At 45.7% G+C, this 20,505-nt stretch overlaps 1 protein-coding gene across 4 annotated transcripts in view; it reads right to left on the bottom strand.

Moving 5' to 3' along the window:
• Positions 1–9,403: 9,403 nt before the first annotated feature.
• Positions 9,404–20,505, bottom strand: part of LOC118157901 (casein kinase I) — a 35,731-nt gene continuing 24,629 nt past the window's right edge. For 2 of the 4 annotated variants that reach the window (XM_035312435.1, XM_035312439.1), the window contains 4 exons: positions 20,016–20,090; positions 18,690–18,796; positions 17,672–17,820; positions 9,404–12,065 (listed from right to left, as the gene is read on the bottom strand). In XM_035312435.1, the coding sequence (XP_035168326.1) occupies positions 12,058–12,065; positions 17,672–17,820; positions 18,690–18,796; positions 20,016–20,090 (339 nt within the window). In that variant the 3' untranslated portion in view covers positions 9,404–12,057. Of the gene's footprint in view, positions 12,066–17,666; positions 17,821–18,689; positions 18,797–20,015; positions 20,091–20,505 lie in introns of those variants that run through there. The other 2 variants (XM_035312438.1, XM_035312437.1) reach the window with 2 other exon arrangements.

Here is a 20,505-nt window from a genome sequence, read left to right as displayed (position 1 = left end):
GTGCCACAACCCAACCCAACCCCCCAAAAAATATTAGGGGGGTCTTCAGCTGCCTCTCTAGAGGAAGAGGCAGTGAGCTGGAAGACAAACCCCAGCTCCTGGCTCTATACGCTCAGGCTGGGATTAGAGCCTCGCTGCCCATCCCGTCCCACCCAAGGAACCCAGGTGGTGCAGGGACCCTGGTTGATGCCAAGGCTGTCATGTCAGCAGCCTGGCTGTGCCCTTCCTGCCCCAGCACTCACCAGTGGGGCCACGGAGAAGTGTCCTAGCGTTTCCCCAACAGGCAGCAGCAATTGGCTTAAACCTAATCCCCTGTGCTGTGCTGGCCTCTGGGTGGGGGGGTGATGGCACCCACCCCGCAGGCCCCCAGGGCAGCACCCACTGCACTTTCATCTGCTGCCAAGTGCCAAAGGGAAGCGGGGGGAGCAGTGGGCGCTGACTTCCCCCGGCTCCCATGGTGCAACCCTGCCCTGGTGCTAGCCTTGTGCGCAGGTACCCTTGGTTGCCCCTGCGCTGGGCAGTGTGGCCCTGGTGACACCGGCACTGCAGCTCACGTCCCGCCAAGGAGCCCTGAGCCAGGAAAGTCTTGCAGAAGGGCTTTTCACACAACAGGTTTGCAGAGATCAGAGCAGCTGGGTGGAAGAGGCACCCACACATGAGCCCACAGAAGCAGGACAAGTGGCTGAGCCCAGCTGCACCCCAGGGGAGCTCTCTTGGTGCTTGGGAAGCTGAAGGGAAGAAGGTATAGGGGGGCAATGGACACAAGAGGTATGAAGGGGGTACAAACACGCTGTGGGATGCAGGCCCCCAACACAGGGCTCAGCCCGCTCCCAGCCCAGGCTCGCAGCCACCTGCCTGGCCCCGCTGACTCAGCGCCCACACGGCCCCACCACGCTTTCCACGCCTGCCCTGTCCCTAAGCAGCCACTGTGCCACGTGGGGGAGTGCTGGGTCAGCAGGGGAGGGGTGCTGGGGCACAGCACTGATGGAGCAGCAGTTTCCCCTCTGCTGGCTGGGGAATGCCACACTGGCTTCATGCAGAATGCAGCACCAAACGCTGTTCCTGTCCCTTACCGCATGCAAGAAGGGGTTTTGCTGGCACCCCCTTGGCACCCCGCACCCCCCGGCCCTGGGAGCAGACCTGGCAGTGCGAAGAAGCCGTGCCCAGCCCTGCCCCGGGGTGGGAAGCACGACTGTGCATGCTCAACCTGACGCAACTCCCAAAAGCCCCTCCGTCAGCAACTCGCAGTCATCCCCACCCTGGCAAACAGGCCCAGCAGCTCCAAACCTGCTCAGCTGGGCCGGCTTGCCCCACTCCGCTCCCACCCCAGGCATCCGGGGCTGGTGGTAGCATGGGAAAGCAACACGCGCCCAGGAGGGCAGGGGTTGTGGCGGCTCCACAGTGGGTTCCCACCTCTGATCCTTCCTCTCCGAGTCCCCCAGGGGCTGGGGCCAGGGGCCAGCTTTGATCCTCCCCTGTATGGCCGTGATGCCAACCCGCAGGGCTCCAGCAGCTCCCTGCCCCCCTCCCCAGCTCTGAGCACCTTGGGGGCTGCTGAGAACCACTGTTGGCTCAAGGCACACCTTGACCAGGGCTCCAGCTTTATTGGGGTGCTGAGCTGGGGCACCAAGTCCCAGCATAGCATTAACCCCCACCCAGGATAGACCCAGGCCAAGAACTATCTCCTTGCAGCATGGGGCTGCTCAGACCGCTCTGCACCAGCCCCAAGCAGGCCCATGGCAACAGTAGGGTGGCCGGCCCCACACTCCCACATGGACTTTGGAGCCAGCCCAGGCCTCTCCGTGGCACCACTGGTGAGGGGCTAAACAACATGGGCTTGGCAAGTGCAGCCCAGGCACGGGAGGGGGGACAGGGCAAGCTCCCCTCCTGGCTCAGCTGCAGCTGGGTGCCCTATGGCTGCCCGTTTGTGCAATGACAGGAAGGAACACCAAGCACTGATGGGACATGGTCCTGCTTAACATGCTCAGGCATCCCCTTACAGACAGGGCACTGCTGGGGGCTGTGGTGACAACGTGCTCCCCCGGGGAAGTGAAGGGCAAAGCTGTCCCCTCCCCTGATGCTTTGGAGGCAACTGCAGCCATGGGTGCCAACCCCTGGGGGGTGAGAGGAGCTGATGTTTTCTTCTGGGGTCTGGGGGGATGGGAGAGGAGCTGAGGGAATTAACGTAGGAAAGCCCAGACCACATTTCCACCCAGAGCACATTTCCCCCTCTGCAGCCCACGCCCCTGCAAGCAGGCAGGCACCCTTCCCTCCCTCCACACAGCTCCCAAAACAGACTCTAGCTGTTGCTGTCTCCTCCTTGCAGCCAAGCAAGGGCTGACATTTGACAGGCCACAGGAGCAAGCCCAGCCCTGCCCAGCCCTCCTTGGCTTCACACAGCATTAAGCAGGGTGCTGGAGCTGCAGCAGCCAGCAGGGATGAATTTCATCACCCAGCCTCACAGCTCCTCTGGGGGTCTGTCCAGCCTGGAAGGACAAGGAGGAACAGAGCAACTTTGTACTTGCCCTCAATTAACAAGTGACCTACTTAGGGGAAATCTGGGCTAAGTGGGATGAAGGGAGCTGTAGAGGGCTGCTGTTAGTGTCACAGCCCTGGAGAGGATCAGCTGCAGACCTGCAGTTTGGCATGGGACAGAGAAGCCTGTTCTGAGCACTGTAAGAAATCCCCTAAAAGTTCCTGTAGCTGGGGAGAAAAACACAGTCTGGAAACGGCCTCATGCTACTGGACACTTCTCCTCTTGCAAAGACAGAGGACGAGGCAGAACTTGGCTCATACACGCTGAGACAAGGATAAGCACAGGCCTGAAGCTCAGGCAGCACTCACAGCCCCACTGGCGGGGCTTGGCCCTGCTGCCCCCTTACAACCTGCCATCTTCGGTGCAGTGATGGCCCCAAAGGCTCCATCAGCACCCTTCAGGCCTCTGCGACAAAGGATGAAGCCTCATGGCCTGGTGCTCCACAGAGCATTGCTCCTACAGGCCTGGCCTAAGCTCTTTTTTTGGCTAGGCCTGTCTTCCTCCCCTCACTCCTGCCTATGAAAGACACCAGCAAAGCCCCCAGGGGAGAAATCAGCACTTCCACTGTTTGTCCCTGTGGGCCCTCCTCTCGTCCTCCAACCCCCATACAAGGGGACATCCCCCTCTGCCAGCCAGGGCTCCAAAGTGCTCAGCACCACCCAGGAGCAGGGTGAATAGGAGAGAAGGGACAGCCAATGCAGCAGGAACAGGGGGCAAGAGGCCATGGTGGCAGCTACGTCCAGCCCTCATTTCCTCCCCTTGCACACAGTGAGGAGGAGAATGGGGCTGGAGGGGCCCTGCGGGGCAGGCACGGGCACTCCCCTGGAGCAGCAGAGCTGGAAGAGGCGCTGGCCTGATGAAATACTGCGAAGAGCAGGAGCAGTGTTTCAACTCGACAGCAGCTTGGAAAGGTAGGCGTTGGTCCTGCCTGGCAAGCGTGTTAAGCCAGCAGCACTTATCTACTAGGACATGCGGGGCGGGTGTGCAGCTGGCTCAGGAAGGCACCACTTTCCTTCCCAGCAGGCTCCTCGCCTGCAGGGCAGAGCCCTGAGACCGGACACAGCACTCATGTCCTTCGAGCCCCTCTTATAAGCCAAAGCACTTCCCACACCTCTCTCAGCTTTCCATCAGTGACACCTCCATACTCCAGCCATCAGGCAGAGGCAGGCTAAATGCCCTGCTCCTGTTCATGGAAGCTGGAGCAAGGAGCTTAGTCCCTGCTCAGCGCCCCCTGAAAGAGTTGTGTTATCTTCTCAGCTTCACTGCAGGGACCCAGGAATGGAGCAGGCTGCTTTGACAGGGCAGCCAGACTGAGCTGTTACCCAGCAGAGGTCTCTTTAAAAGACTTCATTCTGAAGCTACTTGCAAAGCACCACAGACATGTGGCTCTGCAGCAGGTTAGCCAAGCAGGCACAGACATGGCTGGGCAGAGAAGGCAGCCCCCTGGCCCAGACCATGCTCCAACACATTCCCATCTCACTATGGAGCTCTCCTAGCAGGGCTGTGAAAGCACCAGCTGGCCTCCAGCCTCACCACTACCCACCTGCCCTGCTCACCCACCGCAGGGGAAGGACCAGGGAGCAGCGAACATGGGTGAGCCCAACGACTGCAGAGCAGGCACGCAGGTCTCCGGAGCAGGGCAAAACCCTGAAGATAGCGGCTACGGGGCAGCTGGAAAGCTGTCAGAGCTGACATGGAGCTGGTTCAACCTTTAGCTCTGTGGATGTTGGCTGAAAGGCTGAGATCAGGACTTCAGCCCCCACTCTCGATTACTGTGGCAAGACCAAAAGCAGTCACAATCCACAAGGGAGGCTGCCCTGCTCTCCCAGAAGGGGGATTTGGGTAAGAGTTCTTTCCTGGAAAGTGCTCCCTGGGGTTTAGGATTCCCTCCTATCCCAAAAATCTCCCCTTGCAACATGGATCCCAAGTACCCCACATTCCCCCCATGGCTCAAGCACATTAACAAGCACCAGCAGCTGGCAAGCTATTTAGGGGAGCGGGACTGCTCCCGGCCCTTAACTAGACACACACTGGTTTTCTCACTCCATTCCCCTGCCAGCACTGGGGCTGACAGCCCCACCACAGCATGGTGCCTGCCGTTGGCTTCATGGAACACACAGCAGGCACTGCAGCACACCCAGTAAAAACTGAGCTCATCTCTGCCAGATTGTTCCACTACCTTGGCATTTAAACTTCGTCTTTGAGGTTATATCAAGCAGATAAGCTACTCTGAACAGACTGGGTGACACGTACTGGTGCCGAAGGGATGCTGCAGCTCCAGAACCCTCCTGTGCTGTGCTGGCACACCCTAGGGAGACCCCACGTACCGTGCTCTGACTGCACAGCTTGTAGGGACAAATGCTCCCAGCTCTCGTTGCCAAATCTAATGCTGGCTCCAACATGAAGCTACCTCACTCAAACATCCCTGCACTCCCTGGACCCAGGGGACAAGCCCTTTGGGGGATGCACAGCAAGGCAGGCTGCTCCCACCTGTGAGCTGGGGCTACCCCGTGTCCCATGCATGGTGGGACAAGCAGATGGCCGTTCTGTCCTTCAGCCTAACTGTCCTCCTTGCTGGAGGCAGCTGGGTCCTGTTATGGGAATCAGGGGGGCAAACACAGCCCTGGCCCCCCTGCAGCAGCCATGGCTGTGCTTGCACCAGCTGGGGCAAGGAGAGCACTGCCAGGCTCCTCTCCCCAGCCTGCCTAGCTGCCATGCCCAGCCCAGCACCACCAATCGGGGTGAGCAGCCTCAGCCTCTCTGGCTTCCCCTGGGGGGTTACACTGGTTTCCCCCAAGAAACAGCAGCAGGTCCTGGTGCTGGGATCCGCCTGTGTTGGAACAACCACTTCCTCTCCCTCCTGCCACACCCTGCCAAGGGCAGCAGATACCTTTAAACACACCCTGTGCAGAGTCCCACAGGCACAAAAGTGTTCCTTGTCCCAATGCTCAGTGCCTCCCTCGGATGGGATGATCAGGAAGAGCTGCATGGCCGCAGCCGAGTCAGCCTGCCCAGAATCCAGCCACCAACCCCTCTGCAGGCTCCCAAGGCAGCCTCCCCATGCAGCTGATAGCCCCAACAGCCTTCCACCAGGAAAGGCTGAGCACAGCAGCACACAGATCAGATCCTGCAAGCTGTTTACATGTTGGGCAGCAAAAAACCAAGCCACTTCCAACCAGCATCACATTGCCCAGCCTGTTCTGCCTCCTGGGCTCCAGCGCAGTGTGCCGCTTGCTGGGACCAAAGGAAAGCCCCGGCTTGCAGAGGGCAGGCAGCAGCGGGGAGCCTCCCTGCCAACAGGTACCAGGAAGGTCAGGAGATGCAATATAAAAAGCTGTCACGATGAGGAGAAAGGTCATTTAGCAGAGTGACTTACGACCATAATCAGTTTATAGGATTTGTTAAGAGCTTCAGGCTAGCTGGCCAGGAATTTGCTGCAGCCATGTCAGTGCAGCTTTAGCACAGCAGCACCACACCTGGGGTGCAAAGCAAACAGGGTTTATTGATGGTTCTCTGTTCCCTGGAAGCAAGCAGAGCAACAGGGCCATTGTAGCACAAGGCTATCTAATGAAAGAAATCAATTGATACTTCCTGTGCTGCCTGAGTGAAGAATGGCCACAGCTGGTTCACTCTGCTTTCCTCCTCAGAAGAAAGGGGGCTCAGAGAGGAAGGAGAGCACTTCCAGGATGTGAGTCAGTGCAAATTTCTCTCCATACCTACTGTTCAAACAGTGCTATGCAACAGGAGTTTCCTGAGCTTCAGCCTGTATAATGAGAACTGGCCCCAAAGGCACAGGAATATATGCTCCATTGTGCACATACTTCTGAAGCCATTAGCGGGGTTCACCCCACCAGGTAATCCCATTCAAACACACCTGCTGCAAACAATCCTGGCTGAACACCAGCTGCTGCCCTGCCAGCAGCCACCAACAAGAGAGATCAAGCTCAGAGCTGTGCCAGTGGGAAGCCTTTGGCACATAAGTGATTAATTTGCTGCCTAAGCGATGTTCTGGTTGCTCAGGGGACCCGCATGTTTCCACTTCAACTCTGCGCTGTCCTCCCCCTCTGCTGGTAGGCAGGCAAACCCTTCCTTACTTCTCTTCACTTGGTCTGGGCAAAGCCCAACCTACAGCTGCCACCAGATGAAGATCTGACAAGTGCCCTGCACCTTGGTCCAGCTGCAGGCCAGCAGTGACAAATTGCTTCTCAATACCAGAACCAACTGCAAACCCCAAACTGGTCCTGGGGTCAGACCGCTGTACTTGGGGACAGAGAGATTTGTGAAACATCAGTCCTTGTAGCTGTGTAACAATGGACTCTAGGATCTTTAAGGTCACTCGCCCACAGTGCAGAAAAGCAGAGTTACCAGTCGGTGTACAAAAACCACAGGAGGTTTGTGCAGCAGTGAGGGCCAGTTAGACAGCAAAGCTGCACAGAAACCAGCCTTAACCCCTGGGGGGTTCTCACTTCAGCACACGTGCCTGCCTGCCTCATTCTCAAAGTCCCATTGCACTTTTCTGACATTGGTATCTGCCAGAGCCACATGAAAGCGACTCATTCAAGGCACAAGGAAGACAAAGGTGAGTTTGAGCTTTATTCCTTGTGCCCTTGGCCTGCCGGACCACGAGGTCCCACACAGCATAGCTGAATCATGCAAGACCACTGCCCCACCTATGCTGGTTAGGTAAACTGTGCTGAGTCAACCATATGCCCTGTATTTACAGGAACAAAGGATAAGGCCCATATTTATCATAACATATGGACTTTGGCAGCAAACAAGGGACTCTCAAAGCCAGTCTGCCCTATACAATAGCATGTGCACTCCTTCAAGGTCTTCTGATGATCTCAAATTGTTCTCCAAGTTTCAATTCAAAAAAAGTTCAAAGTATCACCTGCAAGGTTGCTCAAAGTTTGCTATCACTTTGTGGCTACAAAGTGATAGCAAACTTTGAGCAACTTTGCGGGTGGAGAACTGGGAGCAGCAAAGGAAACCAGGAGCCTGCCCTTCTGAACACAACCAACGCACACAGCAGTTCTGATAGCATTTCCGTTACACATACTGATGCTATCCCTCTAAACTCAGGGAAAGAAGTGAAGTAAAGCCAGCTGTGTTGACAAAAAAGCAATCAGGATTATCAACAGGAACACAAGGCTCTCGAGGAGGTGAGAGAAAACAATGGAATGCTTCAAAGTGTGCTCAGGTATTCTGATGACAGAATGCCAAGCTGTTCTCTGAGAAAACAGCCTCATCACTTCCCTAGCTACTTTATGGACAAATACTTGGAAATCTGTTCACTCTAACCTGGTGCAGCAGGAACAACCCCTTGCTTACTCAGATTTCCACCTGAATCCAGCACTAGCAACAGTCACATCCAAAAATAGCTTACAACTTTAAAAAAGTCAAAGTAGCGTCTTAAAAGCATTCATGCCTTTAGTACTGAGTTGTGCAAAGCATTTGGTTCCTGTGGTTCCTTTAAGAAGGACTCTGTTTGGACATAGCCTGTGCCTCACACCTTTCCTTTACAGCTAAGGAAAAACAGCCGGTCTATTCCAAAGTTTCATTAACACAGCTGAGAACGATGAACAACAATGAACACGTCTCCTGGCACAACAGTCAATCTCAATTCTTTGTATGAAGACCTTGTACAGCCCTCCCCCCCTTCCTGTTTAGCCCTAGATAATAAGGATTGCATTAAAGAGCAATTTCCACATTAGAACATGCCATGAATGCAGTTGTTCCACTCAGGCCCAATTAGCAGGGTGGGCACTTCCTCTGCATCGTCCCTTGCCTCATGTTTCCAGATGCATTAGTGCTCAGAGCAGACAGCTCTTCCTCCCAGCTCACTTTTTCCTTTTGTCTGGAGCCTGCAGTGCTCATAAACTTGCATTATGACATCAAGCTGATACGAAATCGTTATGATTTCACCATGATTAAGGAGCAGATGGTCTGACAGAGCTGGCTGAACAACAAATCTTCTAAATTAGGGAATGCTGTCAAGAGAAGTTAAAGCCTTATGCGAAAAGCTAACATAGGACCACAGAAAAACTCCAGTTGGAAGGAACTGCAGGAAGGGAGCTAGACCAACCTCCCACCCAAAGCAGCAGCAGCTGACTTAGGTGCCTTCACCTCTGCTGAAATCTGTTTAAGGAAAAGCACAGTGCACAAAGGCACATCCAAGTTCCTGGGAGTTATAAGCAACACACCTGAAAAAGCCAACTGAGAAAACAGGCAGAACAAAACACGTACGCTTGAAAAAAAAAGATGAAATTCAATAGAAACCACCAAAAAAATGGGGTGGGATACAATGGACAGGCTTGCCAAAGCAGCAGGTTGACACAATATATTCAAGCATAGATGCTTCTGCACGAGAAGCCAGGGCTTGCATTTATCACCCAAACACCACGTAGGATAGTGGGCAATGCAGGACAACGTTCCTCAGCAGGATGATACTTAATAGATGAGACCTAAAGCAGTCTTTGTCTTTTGGAGAAGACAAATTGCTTGCAACAAGGAAAAGTTTAAACTGGTTAAAAATAATGAACTCATGTATTACACAAGTACCCCACCCTCCCAGTTGAGCAAGCCTTTAAAAGGTAGCTGAGTTGCTATAAAGTTAATAAGCTGCTTTAAGACACTGTACGCAGCTCAGGGAGATGGTTGAGAGCCTATTTGTCAGTCTTGTTTTGTTACCTGAATTCTAGCACTTTACAGGGAGCACACGGTTGTGGTTCATGCACTGTATGGCTGTTACAATAATTACTTGGAAAGGGCCTGGGTTTCCTTGCAGAAGTTTTTGACTTTCTATCAGGATAGCAGATAAGAGTAAACCTCTCAACACAAGACCTTTGCAAAGCTGCAACCAAAAAGTCAAGATCCACATAGTTTTTAATGCTTCAGTTTTAAATCTTTGTTACAAACCAAATAGATCATACAGCAAATGAGTGTTCAATATCATCACAGCATCTCTTTGAGAAAGGTTGCCATCTTGTTCAGCATGTCTGGCGAAGGCTGGTATTCTGCAATGAAGCACAACACAGCTGACAGTTTCAGCTCACACTTCCGTGTAGAAGTAAACCCTTAACATACCAAGTTTTAAAGACTAACTGGACTCCACGCTCTTCTGTATGACAACGCTTGTAGTAGCAAGAACTACAAACCAACGCATTTTGACATGCCAAGCATTACAGGCTGTTCTTGCCTATATTTCTTATTCAAGGGCAGTTTTGTTTTAAAACATTGATAACCCTCCTAAAAATTCTGAGGAAGGTTAATGAACAGAGGAAAAAATTTCTTCTCCTGAAACCAAATGATTTCCTCTAATTTTTAGAGTATCTCATGTCAAAGCTAGAGAAGTGGTACTAAACAATTCCAAGCAGCCACTCTGAAAACAGCTGCCAAGGAGGCATTTCATTGATACTTCTTCCTCTTTGATGCATGCTGTCAGATGCATTGCCTAGACAGCAAAAATCATACATAAGGACTTAGCATAGTATTCTAGATACCAGTTTAGAAACACACCAGTCTTCATGTGAGGCAGGGCTCGTAAAGCATCCTTATTTGGATGAGCCTTAAAAAAAAAACTAGCCAGAAGAATGAACTACATTTCTTTCATCTTCCAGGTAACAGAAAGAATGCTCTTAAACATCAGACAAGTTTCCAAATATGCACAAATCTCTTTGAAGCCTGGCAGACGTTTTTGCCTCCCTGTACTCCCAGTTTATCCATCCAATTGTTAGTTAGCACACAAAGCTCTCCAGCTGAAGTTTATCATCATCTCAGAGCAGATCGTTCCTGTACAGGCAGTATGCATAGTGACTGCACAAGTGTGCAGCCTTGATCCAGATTACCACTCTAAGATGACAGAGTGCACAGTGTAATTATTACCTTGAAGAAACAGGTTTCAAAATGAAAGATCTTTTCAAACAGTAAAAATATGAACTGTGACCAGGAACTCTGTTACATGCATGGAAACTGTCTAAAAAGCTAACATACAAACAACATTTACACAATAGGCATCTGGCAGCATTTTCAGACATTTTTTAAAATTTATTCTGACATGCTATAAAGGAATAAATTACACTGTTAAAGAATTACCAGCAATAAAAGTATTTCTGTCTTTCAGCTGGGCTAGAATAGGAGTGAGAAGGAAGACAGCCTGGGGCAGTAACCAATGTGAACTCTGCATGGCATGAGGCTGTCCCCAAGAACAAGAGTAAATCTCATCACATCCACTTCACAAGAACTTGAAAGAAAATGCCTTGGTTTAAAACCATCCAAATACTCCATCCAAATTTTTCTCAAAACTAGCAATCACAAGTCAGTCCAGCCGATGCATGACACAGCAGCACTTGTTATGCTGCCAATACCGGGTCTGCAAAAGATGCCATTTTATTTTAAAAAAATCCAATCTTAGTATAGAGGGATGGGTCTCAAACAACAAGTTATAAAAATGCAAGACTGCCCCTTCCCCCTCAAGGAAAAAATACAAAATTTATTTAAAAACAAAGTGAGGAAGAGTTACAACACTAAATCTAAAATGATTTAGAAAGAAATATGACTTCTTTTGCCAAATGGCCTTGAAACCTGGTTTAAAAAACAGGGTAATGCAGATATCTTAAACTGAATTAACAAGGCAAATTAAAAAAAAATCCTTACAGAAACAGTTTTTAGTTTTTAATGAACTTGTAAACAAAAAAAGCTCCCGCTTCAAAATAAAAACAAAATCCCAGATCATATAGATGTTTACAGTGATTACATTTATCTAAGCAACTTACATACAGGTTCAGTTGTAAGATGTTAACTAAGTTTTGTGACAAATATGCTGTTTTTCCTTTTATACCAAGAACATTATAGAGTTAATGCAGAGTCCTAAAGATTATCTAGTAGTCGCTAAGTTTCTCTTAAGTCTTCACTTTAGATGTGTTATTTCTAGCACAGGTAAGCAGGCAGAGTCTTTCATACGCTTAAAAACTGGAATCTTTGGTTACTACCATGTCAGCTGGCTCAATATGTTGCACATAGAAGCCAACAATTTTAAGAATGTTTAAAGTGTACAACTTTCAAAACCCAGGGAGGAATAACCAGAAAAGAGTGCACAATTGTGAGCATTTACAATTATCACAACTGTTGCCGAAGACTGTTCATGCCATTCTTCCAAAAACAATGAGATCTCATAAGCAGTGTAGTTCAAAGTAAAAAGGTAACAAAAATTGGCATATGCACAATTTTCTCCACTTGTGTTTCAACCATTAGTTAACTTCTCCACTTGAAAAAAATGCAATAGAAAACTGGACACCATGTTTCACTATCTCAGTAATATTCACAATTACAGCTGCTACAACTCAAAGTGCAGCATCATTGATGCTGCCCAGAGCCAGTTTATACTGATATTAAGTTCTTTACACCAAGTAAATGGTTGCCCACAGCCACTGGCAAGTGTAAGTATGAACTAAAATTTCTAGGATTTGGGGAGTGACAAGTCCTGCTCCGATCTGCTCTGCTTTGTCCCATCCTCTCCATGCTCAGAAACCTGCAAGATAAACACAAGCGCAACTTACTGATACTGGATGAAAATGACAAACAGCCTTCATGGCAGGTGAATTAAACATCAGTTATGGTCAAAGGGGAAAATGCTGCTCCACGTCAGAATTGCAGAGTTCCTCATGTCCTTTGCCAAAGCTAACTAGTATTTGCCATCACACTTTAGCAAAAATGCACAGCTCTCACTTTCATCTAGTACTGCACTGGAAAAAAAAAAAAAAAGCCTAGGCATCAGCTGGATGCCACATTCCTCAAACAGGAATTTAGACCAACAATTTGAAAGCAAATGTGTTATTGCCACTAAGAAGCAGGATGTAATTTCATATGATTGTTTTCCACTTGTTTCAATATCTCATGTTCCTATCCTTGAATGTCAAACACATCTGATTGCACTGGTGCTCTTCAGACAGTACAGTAATGTCACACATACAGAAGAAAAAGAAAATAACTTACCTTACAGTAACTGGTCTTCACTACATGCTCAGATGTACAATGCTCTGGGCAACCAGAACAGAAGTGAGAAACTCTAACAGTGACTAGGAACCCAACATACCTTCTGTCCTTCCAAGGACAAGGGAAACAACCCATTTGACCCAGAAGTTGGATGTCAAAACCAATTGGGTTTGAGTTCAGAACTCCAAGTGACAAGTTTAACGTATCATGGAAAGCAGAGAGTAAAAAGAACACATATACAGACCTCAAAGAACCAGTTACTGCAAGCTAAGCTAGTCTTCTCTTCTTGAGACTGCTGATATACTCATTTCTGGTGACTCAGGTAGCAGTACTATACTATAAAGAATTAACACGAACATAAACCAAAAATTACTTTGCCAAGCAAGCTTATATTCTGGATGCCCTTCAAACAGCAGGGTATCCTGTGAATGTATGAATTTGTTTGACCAATAGGTCTGGATTTTGCAACAGAAATATCTTCCGAGTAAACTACAAAGCTGACCTCAGCTATAGCTTGTGCTGTCATCCAGAGAGAAGCCAACACAACCGCATCTTAAATGTAGCCTGACATTCATTCAAAAATGTATCTGGATAGCACCCAGAAAAACAGGTTTAACTGTTCCAGAATAGGTTACAGTTAATTTCTTACATGAGATTCAATGGCTTTGTTTGAACCCAGTCTTAAAGTTCTTGATACTTCTCTTTATCCAACACTAGGAATTCTAAAAACTAAAAATAAAAGAAATAAAAATCCTGTGCTGGAATTGAAACAGTCATTCCTACTCATGTGTAAATTCTCACAGAAGCCCCAGTTATCCCTTAGTTCCGCTGGGATAAAGTTGCGCATAACCCTTACTGGATGCACACAACTGAAAGTTACACTGTTTTTACATTTAATGTGTTCATCAGTGAAAGCTGATTTCATCGCATGAAGCACTTTCTCCATCAAAGCAGCCAAAATTAAGAATGAAGGTATGCTCCCTTTGTTGGAGCAAACAGATTAACTCATTGCTTTAGAGGCCCAAACATTTCAAATGAAAAGGGGATCTCAAACCAGAGGAGAAAGGACATGTTAACAAATGACACGCTTATTTGTTCTGGGCTAAGTTTTTACTGTGCAGAAGTCTGGAAAGCTAAGTCCATTTTGAAGGGTAGAGCGCAATGCTCCAGACTCCCATTTGATAACTGATATATGAAAAAAATCAGTGCAATATGGCTATCTTTGGCAGGGCTTCTCCAGTTAGACAAGCATCTAAACTACATACACAGGTATCAGTCAACTGGATGATGCTTTTATTCAACTCAGATGCATTTCAAGTACCTCGAGACATCACATTTGCATGGGCTAAAGTAACGATGTTATCAGAACCAGAGCACACTGCTTGCCTTTTCAAAATAAATCTCTCAGACATGAGAGAAGCAGTTTGTTGTCCTCACGTATCAGATTACCTGTTAAATAATTCTTCATAGTCAACTCTTGGAAAGAAAACATTTCAAAATCCAGCCGAAATGGCTGAACAGCCTTGTGGCACACAAACTGCTGTCAAAAGCATCCACTGTTCACTCTGATGGTGATGGCTCTTCTCTGCTCTTCCCAAGCTGTTTTACCCGGAACTTGGTAGACAACGCAGTCAGCCCAAGGCAAGTTGCTTCAAATTAAACACCTCAAACTCAAGGTATTATGGACAACAGAATTGTCAACTATTTAAAGACCAATAGGGAGCTGGATTCAACCCACAATGCCCCTCACAACTCCTATTAAGACTACGTAGACATGTTCACAAATGCAGACCAACAACAGCTGGTAAATGACAATACAGAGTAGTCATTTAGCATACATGACTCCGCCAGTATGAAGAGTATGTTGGAGAGCTTATGCAGGCATTTGTCTCTGTAGCAAGTCTTTACCATATACAGGGCCAGCTCAAATACACATATGTATCACTCCTCGTCCATCCAAGGTGTTACCCCAAGCTCCCATAACCTTAATGGTAAATGAGGGATGCTCAAATTGTTTTGATATTGCTATAGCCACAGATTCGATCAAAGGTAAAAGAATAACTGTACTGTCATACTTCAAGAAACTCCTCCACTTGAAAGGTGTTCCAACATTTTCCCTATGAAGTAGCTAGCTGCAGAAACAAGCAGCGAAGTGCTTAGCTGTCAATTGGCTAAATCTCAAGAAGAGATGAATAGTCTGTTCTGAGAAATACTGCCATGACTAAAGGCATCCAGTGAATGATAATGGGACAACTGATGGGCTAAAGAACTCTGCACTGAAGTGAATTGAAAGCGTCTCTCAAATGGAATGATAGATTTTTTTTTCCTGGAGATTGACTGAAACAGTCAGTTATGTCTGAGGGAAGCTGACTGTAACCATTGTTACAAATCATACCTGAACAACTACTGCGCTGTCAAAAGATTTGAGCTCAACTTCCCCTCATCAGCAGGGAAGCTCGATCTGTTAAGTTCACCTCTCCCAAGTTCAAAACCAAATGATCTTGCTGTTACAAAAGACACGGCCACAGGGTTCCAGAAGAGGGACAGGAAGGGAAAAAGGCCATTGGCAGGCCTACCCTGGAACCAAACAGAATATTCAGCCTGATTAACCTGCAAGAAAAACTCAGTGAAATGGTTTCATGTGGAACTGAGTTACAAGGGACAGGAACATCTACATATGAACACACTGTCAAACCTATGTCAGGTAAATGTCTGAATACGATTTGAAATAAGGTTAGTTTTCACCAAGATGCACATCTGCAATAGTATTTGCTCTTTATTCTGTAATATTTTACTCAATAAACGCACCCGTAAATTGCTATTCAGTACTCTTGTTAACCCAGATATGGTTACCAAGTGGGTATAATTTGATATTGTAGAGACCTTTAAGCTACTTCAGGACAGCAGGATAGGCTTTGCTACACCAGCTACATGAGAATTTAACTGAACTTTTAAAAAATAACCACATATTTCATTAATCCTCAAAGTGACAGCAACATGAGAATCATATAAGCTTCTGCTTGAACTTAGCTGTTTCAGTTCTTCAGTTAACAGGCAAGATACCTCAAAAAAGGCATGTAAAGTGTTTAGAATCTTTACTTTGATGAAGAGATTAAGGCTAACTAACCATTGTAAGAAGATGGGAAGTCTTCAGATGTTTCCCAAGCACTTTAATGCTTTGCTGATATTACAGCTTTATTGATCCAAGGCTCACAAACCTTTTCTTCATGAAAGGAGAGAAGAGGATGGAGTCATTCCACTGGGAGGCTGTTACTCCAAGAGCCAATGAAACTCTCTCTACTAGGAAAACAAATGTCTTCATGGACCTCCTTACCAGTGTGATGGGAAAGGTACAACAAGAAACAGAAATGGTCTATAGGGTTCAATCATAATACAGACTGTTATTCATGCTTCTCAGTCAGCTGTAGCTTTGCGTTCTGCCACTAAATCTTCATTGGAAAGTGGAGGCAGAAAATTATAATCTTTACTTCACTTAAGGTATAGTACTTGCCTGGCTTAGGACGTCTCTGACCACCTACATTTTTGCTTAAATTACTCCTTCCTGCTTTAACAACCAACCTTTCCACACCCTGACATAGGACTGGTTTCAGCAGTGGGTTCTGAACTCCAATCAGAGCTTCCTATTTCATGAAACAATGCATTCATGTTGCTTTACAGCTGAGTCTACTATGAACCACGGTTTCAAACAAAGGAACTGGTTCACAGCTTTCAGTGTTGTAAAAACCCTTGACTCCAGTGAACCAAGCTGGACTCTTTGTATCAAGAAATCTGACATTTAATGATACCCCTATGGATTTTTATCTTTTTTCCCTTCAAGGAACATTCAGATTGAGCCTTGTGAAGATCAGCAGGTCTTTTATTTCATCCAGAAAACCAGAGAATGAGAGTTATACCTTTGGATAGCTCTTCTGACTAAAGACATCTGGTAAGGTATAAAAGCTACCACAACACATAAACAACATTTTGATAAACTTTCCATAAAGACTTCTGCATTTCTTCAACTCTGCCATGTTAGCTTCATAACTACTAAATAATAATTTAATAATTACTAAAACTGGAGTCAAGACAAGAATGTTCTGCAGAGTAGCCAGCAGTAGCAATACTTCAGTACATAATTTAAACCTAGTTTCTCTGTTACTCACTTGAGTAACACCTCTGGCTTCAGTTTTATCCATACCTCATCATGAAGAACCCGTTTCATGCTAGGACTAGCTGTAATAGATGTAGCACTGTTTTATTCTAGTAGCTTACTAGGCTAACACTGACAGATGCACTTGAAAAAAAAATTAAAAGCTTACAGAATGCATAAAAAATTAAGTGCCTCTTCAGAACTCAGTTTTCAGTATTTATACAACTGCATCTTTAATATTTCACAACATTTCCCCTTGAAGCCATAACCTAAAAACATTAAAAATAATTAAGAAACCTTAAGACCCACCACAAACCATCTATATACTTCAGAAAATTGTGACTTGACAGACCACATTAGTTCAAGGTTACTACTCAATTTATGCAAGACATTTTGAGCCCAATGGTCCTTTCGTTTAGCTTTGGACTAAATGTCTCAACGCAAACCCACCAGAGAAAGCCAGATCATTCACAATTTTCTGTTTCCAATGTTTGAGGCATACAGAACAGAAGCAAACCCACAGCACTACAATAGCTGGAACAGAGTAGAACCCAAAGTCTCTAGATCCTTGCCTAGCTGATGAGAATTATCCCTTTAGAAGTGTTAGGTCTAGGATTTTGGATTGCATTATATATTTATATATATAAAAATATATATTATATATGTATATATATATATAAATAAAAATAAATAAAAATGTCACATTACCAACACCAAGTCAGTTTCTTGTTTTTGGAAAGTGGTTAATGCAGGAGCAAAAGATGCAGTGGTTAAAATGACCCAACATCCCCAGAAGAAATGATATGAAGAACAAGGACATTTTGGTATAAAGTTAGTAGTCAAATTCTCCAAGGACGTCTTTTTTTTTTTTTAATTAGCAGCCAAATGTATTTTTTAAACCACCTCCTTGATCTAACACTTAAATTGCCAACATTGTCCAAATTAGTGTAATTTTTTTTTCCTGTAACGTCACTTGGTTCTTGGCTACTAACCTTTCATGTTACTCTTGGATTTGTCAGTTTGCTTGCCTGTGGGGGTTTGGGCCTGCTGCCCCTGCCCACTGGAAGAGGCTGCCTGCTGTGCTGCTTTCTGCTTTAACATCGTCCAGTCGAATGTGTAGTCATACTGGTGGTTCAAGGTCCTAGAAAAGAGTGAAATACTTTAGTGTAACACATCATAGCCACCTTACTGTTTAGACCAAATCTTTGCTGAAGACCCAGAACCAGAGATTCGTATTTTTTTTTTAAGCTGATTTGGTGATTATGAATGATATATGAATGCTAAGCATTACTGACTTAAAGGGATTCTTGAAGCAAGCCCAAATACCATCGAACTGTTTTGTTCACTGTTTATGCAAGATCCTGCATTTGTAGAAACAGCACTTCCTTATAACCCAGCTTATTGCTTTTTCAAAGGCTGGAATTCTCAACCTTTTTTAATGTATACAGTTCTGAGAACTGCAGTGCTGTAAATCCCAAATTTATCAAAGAGAAATGTCTTTAGATTCTAGAAACTTGGATATTCTTGAAAGACCAGTACCAGCTCCTCATTTCACAGGTACTATTCACTCTACAAGGTTGGGTTTATGTTCTGGTTTCCTCTAACAAACTAACAAAAGGAAACAGCACAATTCCCCTCCACCAAAAACCACCTCTTGGGCACTACTGCTATTCTTATCATCCATCAGCAAATGTGAAAAACTTCAAACTCTTCTATCAAGGGGTCAGTTTCATAATCTACTTGCAACAGAATTTGAACTCTCTTGCATTAGCAGTCAGATTATACAACTCAAAGAGAGTGTTTTCTTTCATACATAACATTGCACAGTATCTTTCTAAGTCTTTTAAAGAGCCATTTATAATCCCTTTTTAAACTCTAAAATTGAAGGAGTCACAGAACTCCCTACACCACGCACATATGGAGCAGCTTTCTACAGTGCAAGTTCCACAGAGTAGTTATCAACTGGTAAAGCATGGGTGAGTTTCTGTACTTCTCCACTTTGAGACTGACCTGAAAAGTATACGGAATAATTGCCTCAGATACATGTAATCTGGTGCCTCTTCAAAGCGCAGGCCACGACAGTAGTTCAGATACATGGCAAATTCTGCAGGGAATCCCTGTAAATTAACAGTGTTGTTAATCAAGCCATGACTTGCAGTAAAAAGCTCCTTACAATCCTACAGAAGGCAAAAAGCTGTATCTACATTGGAAAAAAGAAAATTGTCTGAAGATTCAAATCTCTAAATTCACCTTGCCTCTAATTGTTCCCTTATCTGGTATTTTAGAAAGCTGATTTGATCAGCCAGTTACCAGGTATGTAATCTTTCCCCTGAACTGTAACCTGATGCATAGTCTGCAATCATAAATCCTCAGAAACCAAAGCTGCCAATATATAACATTTAAAGCAATTTAATTCTAATTAAACCTAGTTCTTATTAATTAGACCTCTGAAATGAGAAACTGTAATTGTCTCTGAAAATATCCCACTCTTATTTCCTTGATAATCTACCTGAACATACTAGAGGACAGTTACGACTAGTTGTAAAGACTTAAATCGTGAAGATTTTAAAGAATCTCTTTCAAAAATTCTCTACTTTATGTATTTCCATGTATTTAGAATGTACTAAAGCCTACATTCAAGTAGGTAACTGAATGCAGCATAATGGTATACTACAAGAAAACCTGTGTGTAACAATTCAGCAGTTTGGAAAGTGTCACACTAAGGGTGTATAAGTGTGCATAACTGGAAAGTACCATCCTTGGTGCTGCTATTTAAAGTGCAAAACTATCATGTGTTCTCAAGGACCTTTGTTAATGAGCTCATGGCTGCACAGCCCTAGAGAAACCTTAAGACCTTAAAAGACAGCACTGGAAAACCACTCTTCTGCGACGTGGCTCTAACTGTAACTGACATCCAATTTTACTACAGGCTGCATTTGAGATAAGAGGATAACCTGAACAATCTTTAAAAACCACCAACAGGTAAAAGCAACCTACACAGCTCTACCTGTTTTATTTACCCAAGGTGGCACATATTGAATATTCACTGTTGATGTTTAAGAACTGCATAAGCCTCTCCAGAGAGCTGGAGAGCTTGCACAGGTCACCAACAACTTGAAGTATGGTGGCATGAGGAGCTATACCAAGAAACAGCGGGGAATGCCTGCCCTATTACACACATTTGTAGTCTTGTTGCCAAACACAAGGCATCCATTGACTGACAGAGCATTATTCAGCAGCAAATGCCACGTGAGACTAATACACTGGCTCTAGTTTTAAAAACAATAAAGAAAAGAACTTCCATTTCACAGCATGACATCATTTGGAAACTCTTACCTTACACAAAACCTCAACAGGAGTGGACATTTTCTTTTCACTGATCTTTTCATACTTTTGCTTCTTTGTTGCAGCCTGTGGAACATGTAGGTCACAATATAAGAGATACTGTGCAACACTGGATTAACAAGGACAGCAGCAAAAAAAAAAAAGAGAAAAATCCTTTGGTCAACCCTAAGTATTTTACATGAAATCTCCAAGTCCCACACAGTTACTGCAAAGAGAATGAAGGTCAATCTGGTATTAAGATTTGGACACAGTTTAATACCATTTGTTGCAGTCTAATGTTTCCCTCACATGGCGTAGCTCATGTAGTTCTAGCTGCTGCTTTTGTCCATTAAACAGACCAGATTTGCCTATCTACTTGCCAAAGTTGTATTAAGTCTCAATTAGTACCCCATTCAAGTTCTGCCTATGTGCTTCAGTACACAGCCATTACAGTAATTTGCAGCTGAAGCGTTCTAGCATTCCACAAGCCGCTTGCCTTTGG

The sequence above is a fragment of the Oxyura jamaicensis genome, assembly GCF_011077185.1.
Source record: "Oxyura jamaicensis isolate SHBP4307 breed ruddy duck chromosome 13 unlocalized genomic scaffold, BPBGC_Ojam_1.0 oxy13_random_OJ106581, whole genome shotgun sequence".
NCBI lineage: Eukaryota > Metazoa > Chordata > Aves > Anseriformes > Anatidae > Oxyura > Oxyura jamaicensis.
The sequence above is the reverse complement of the archived record's forward strand: the minus strand, read 5'-3'. Positions and strand labels throughout refer to the sequence as shown.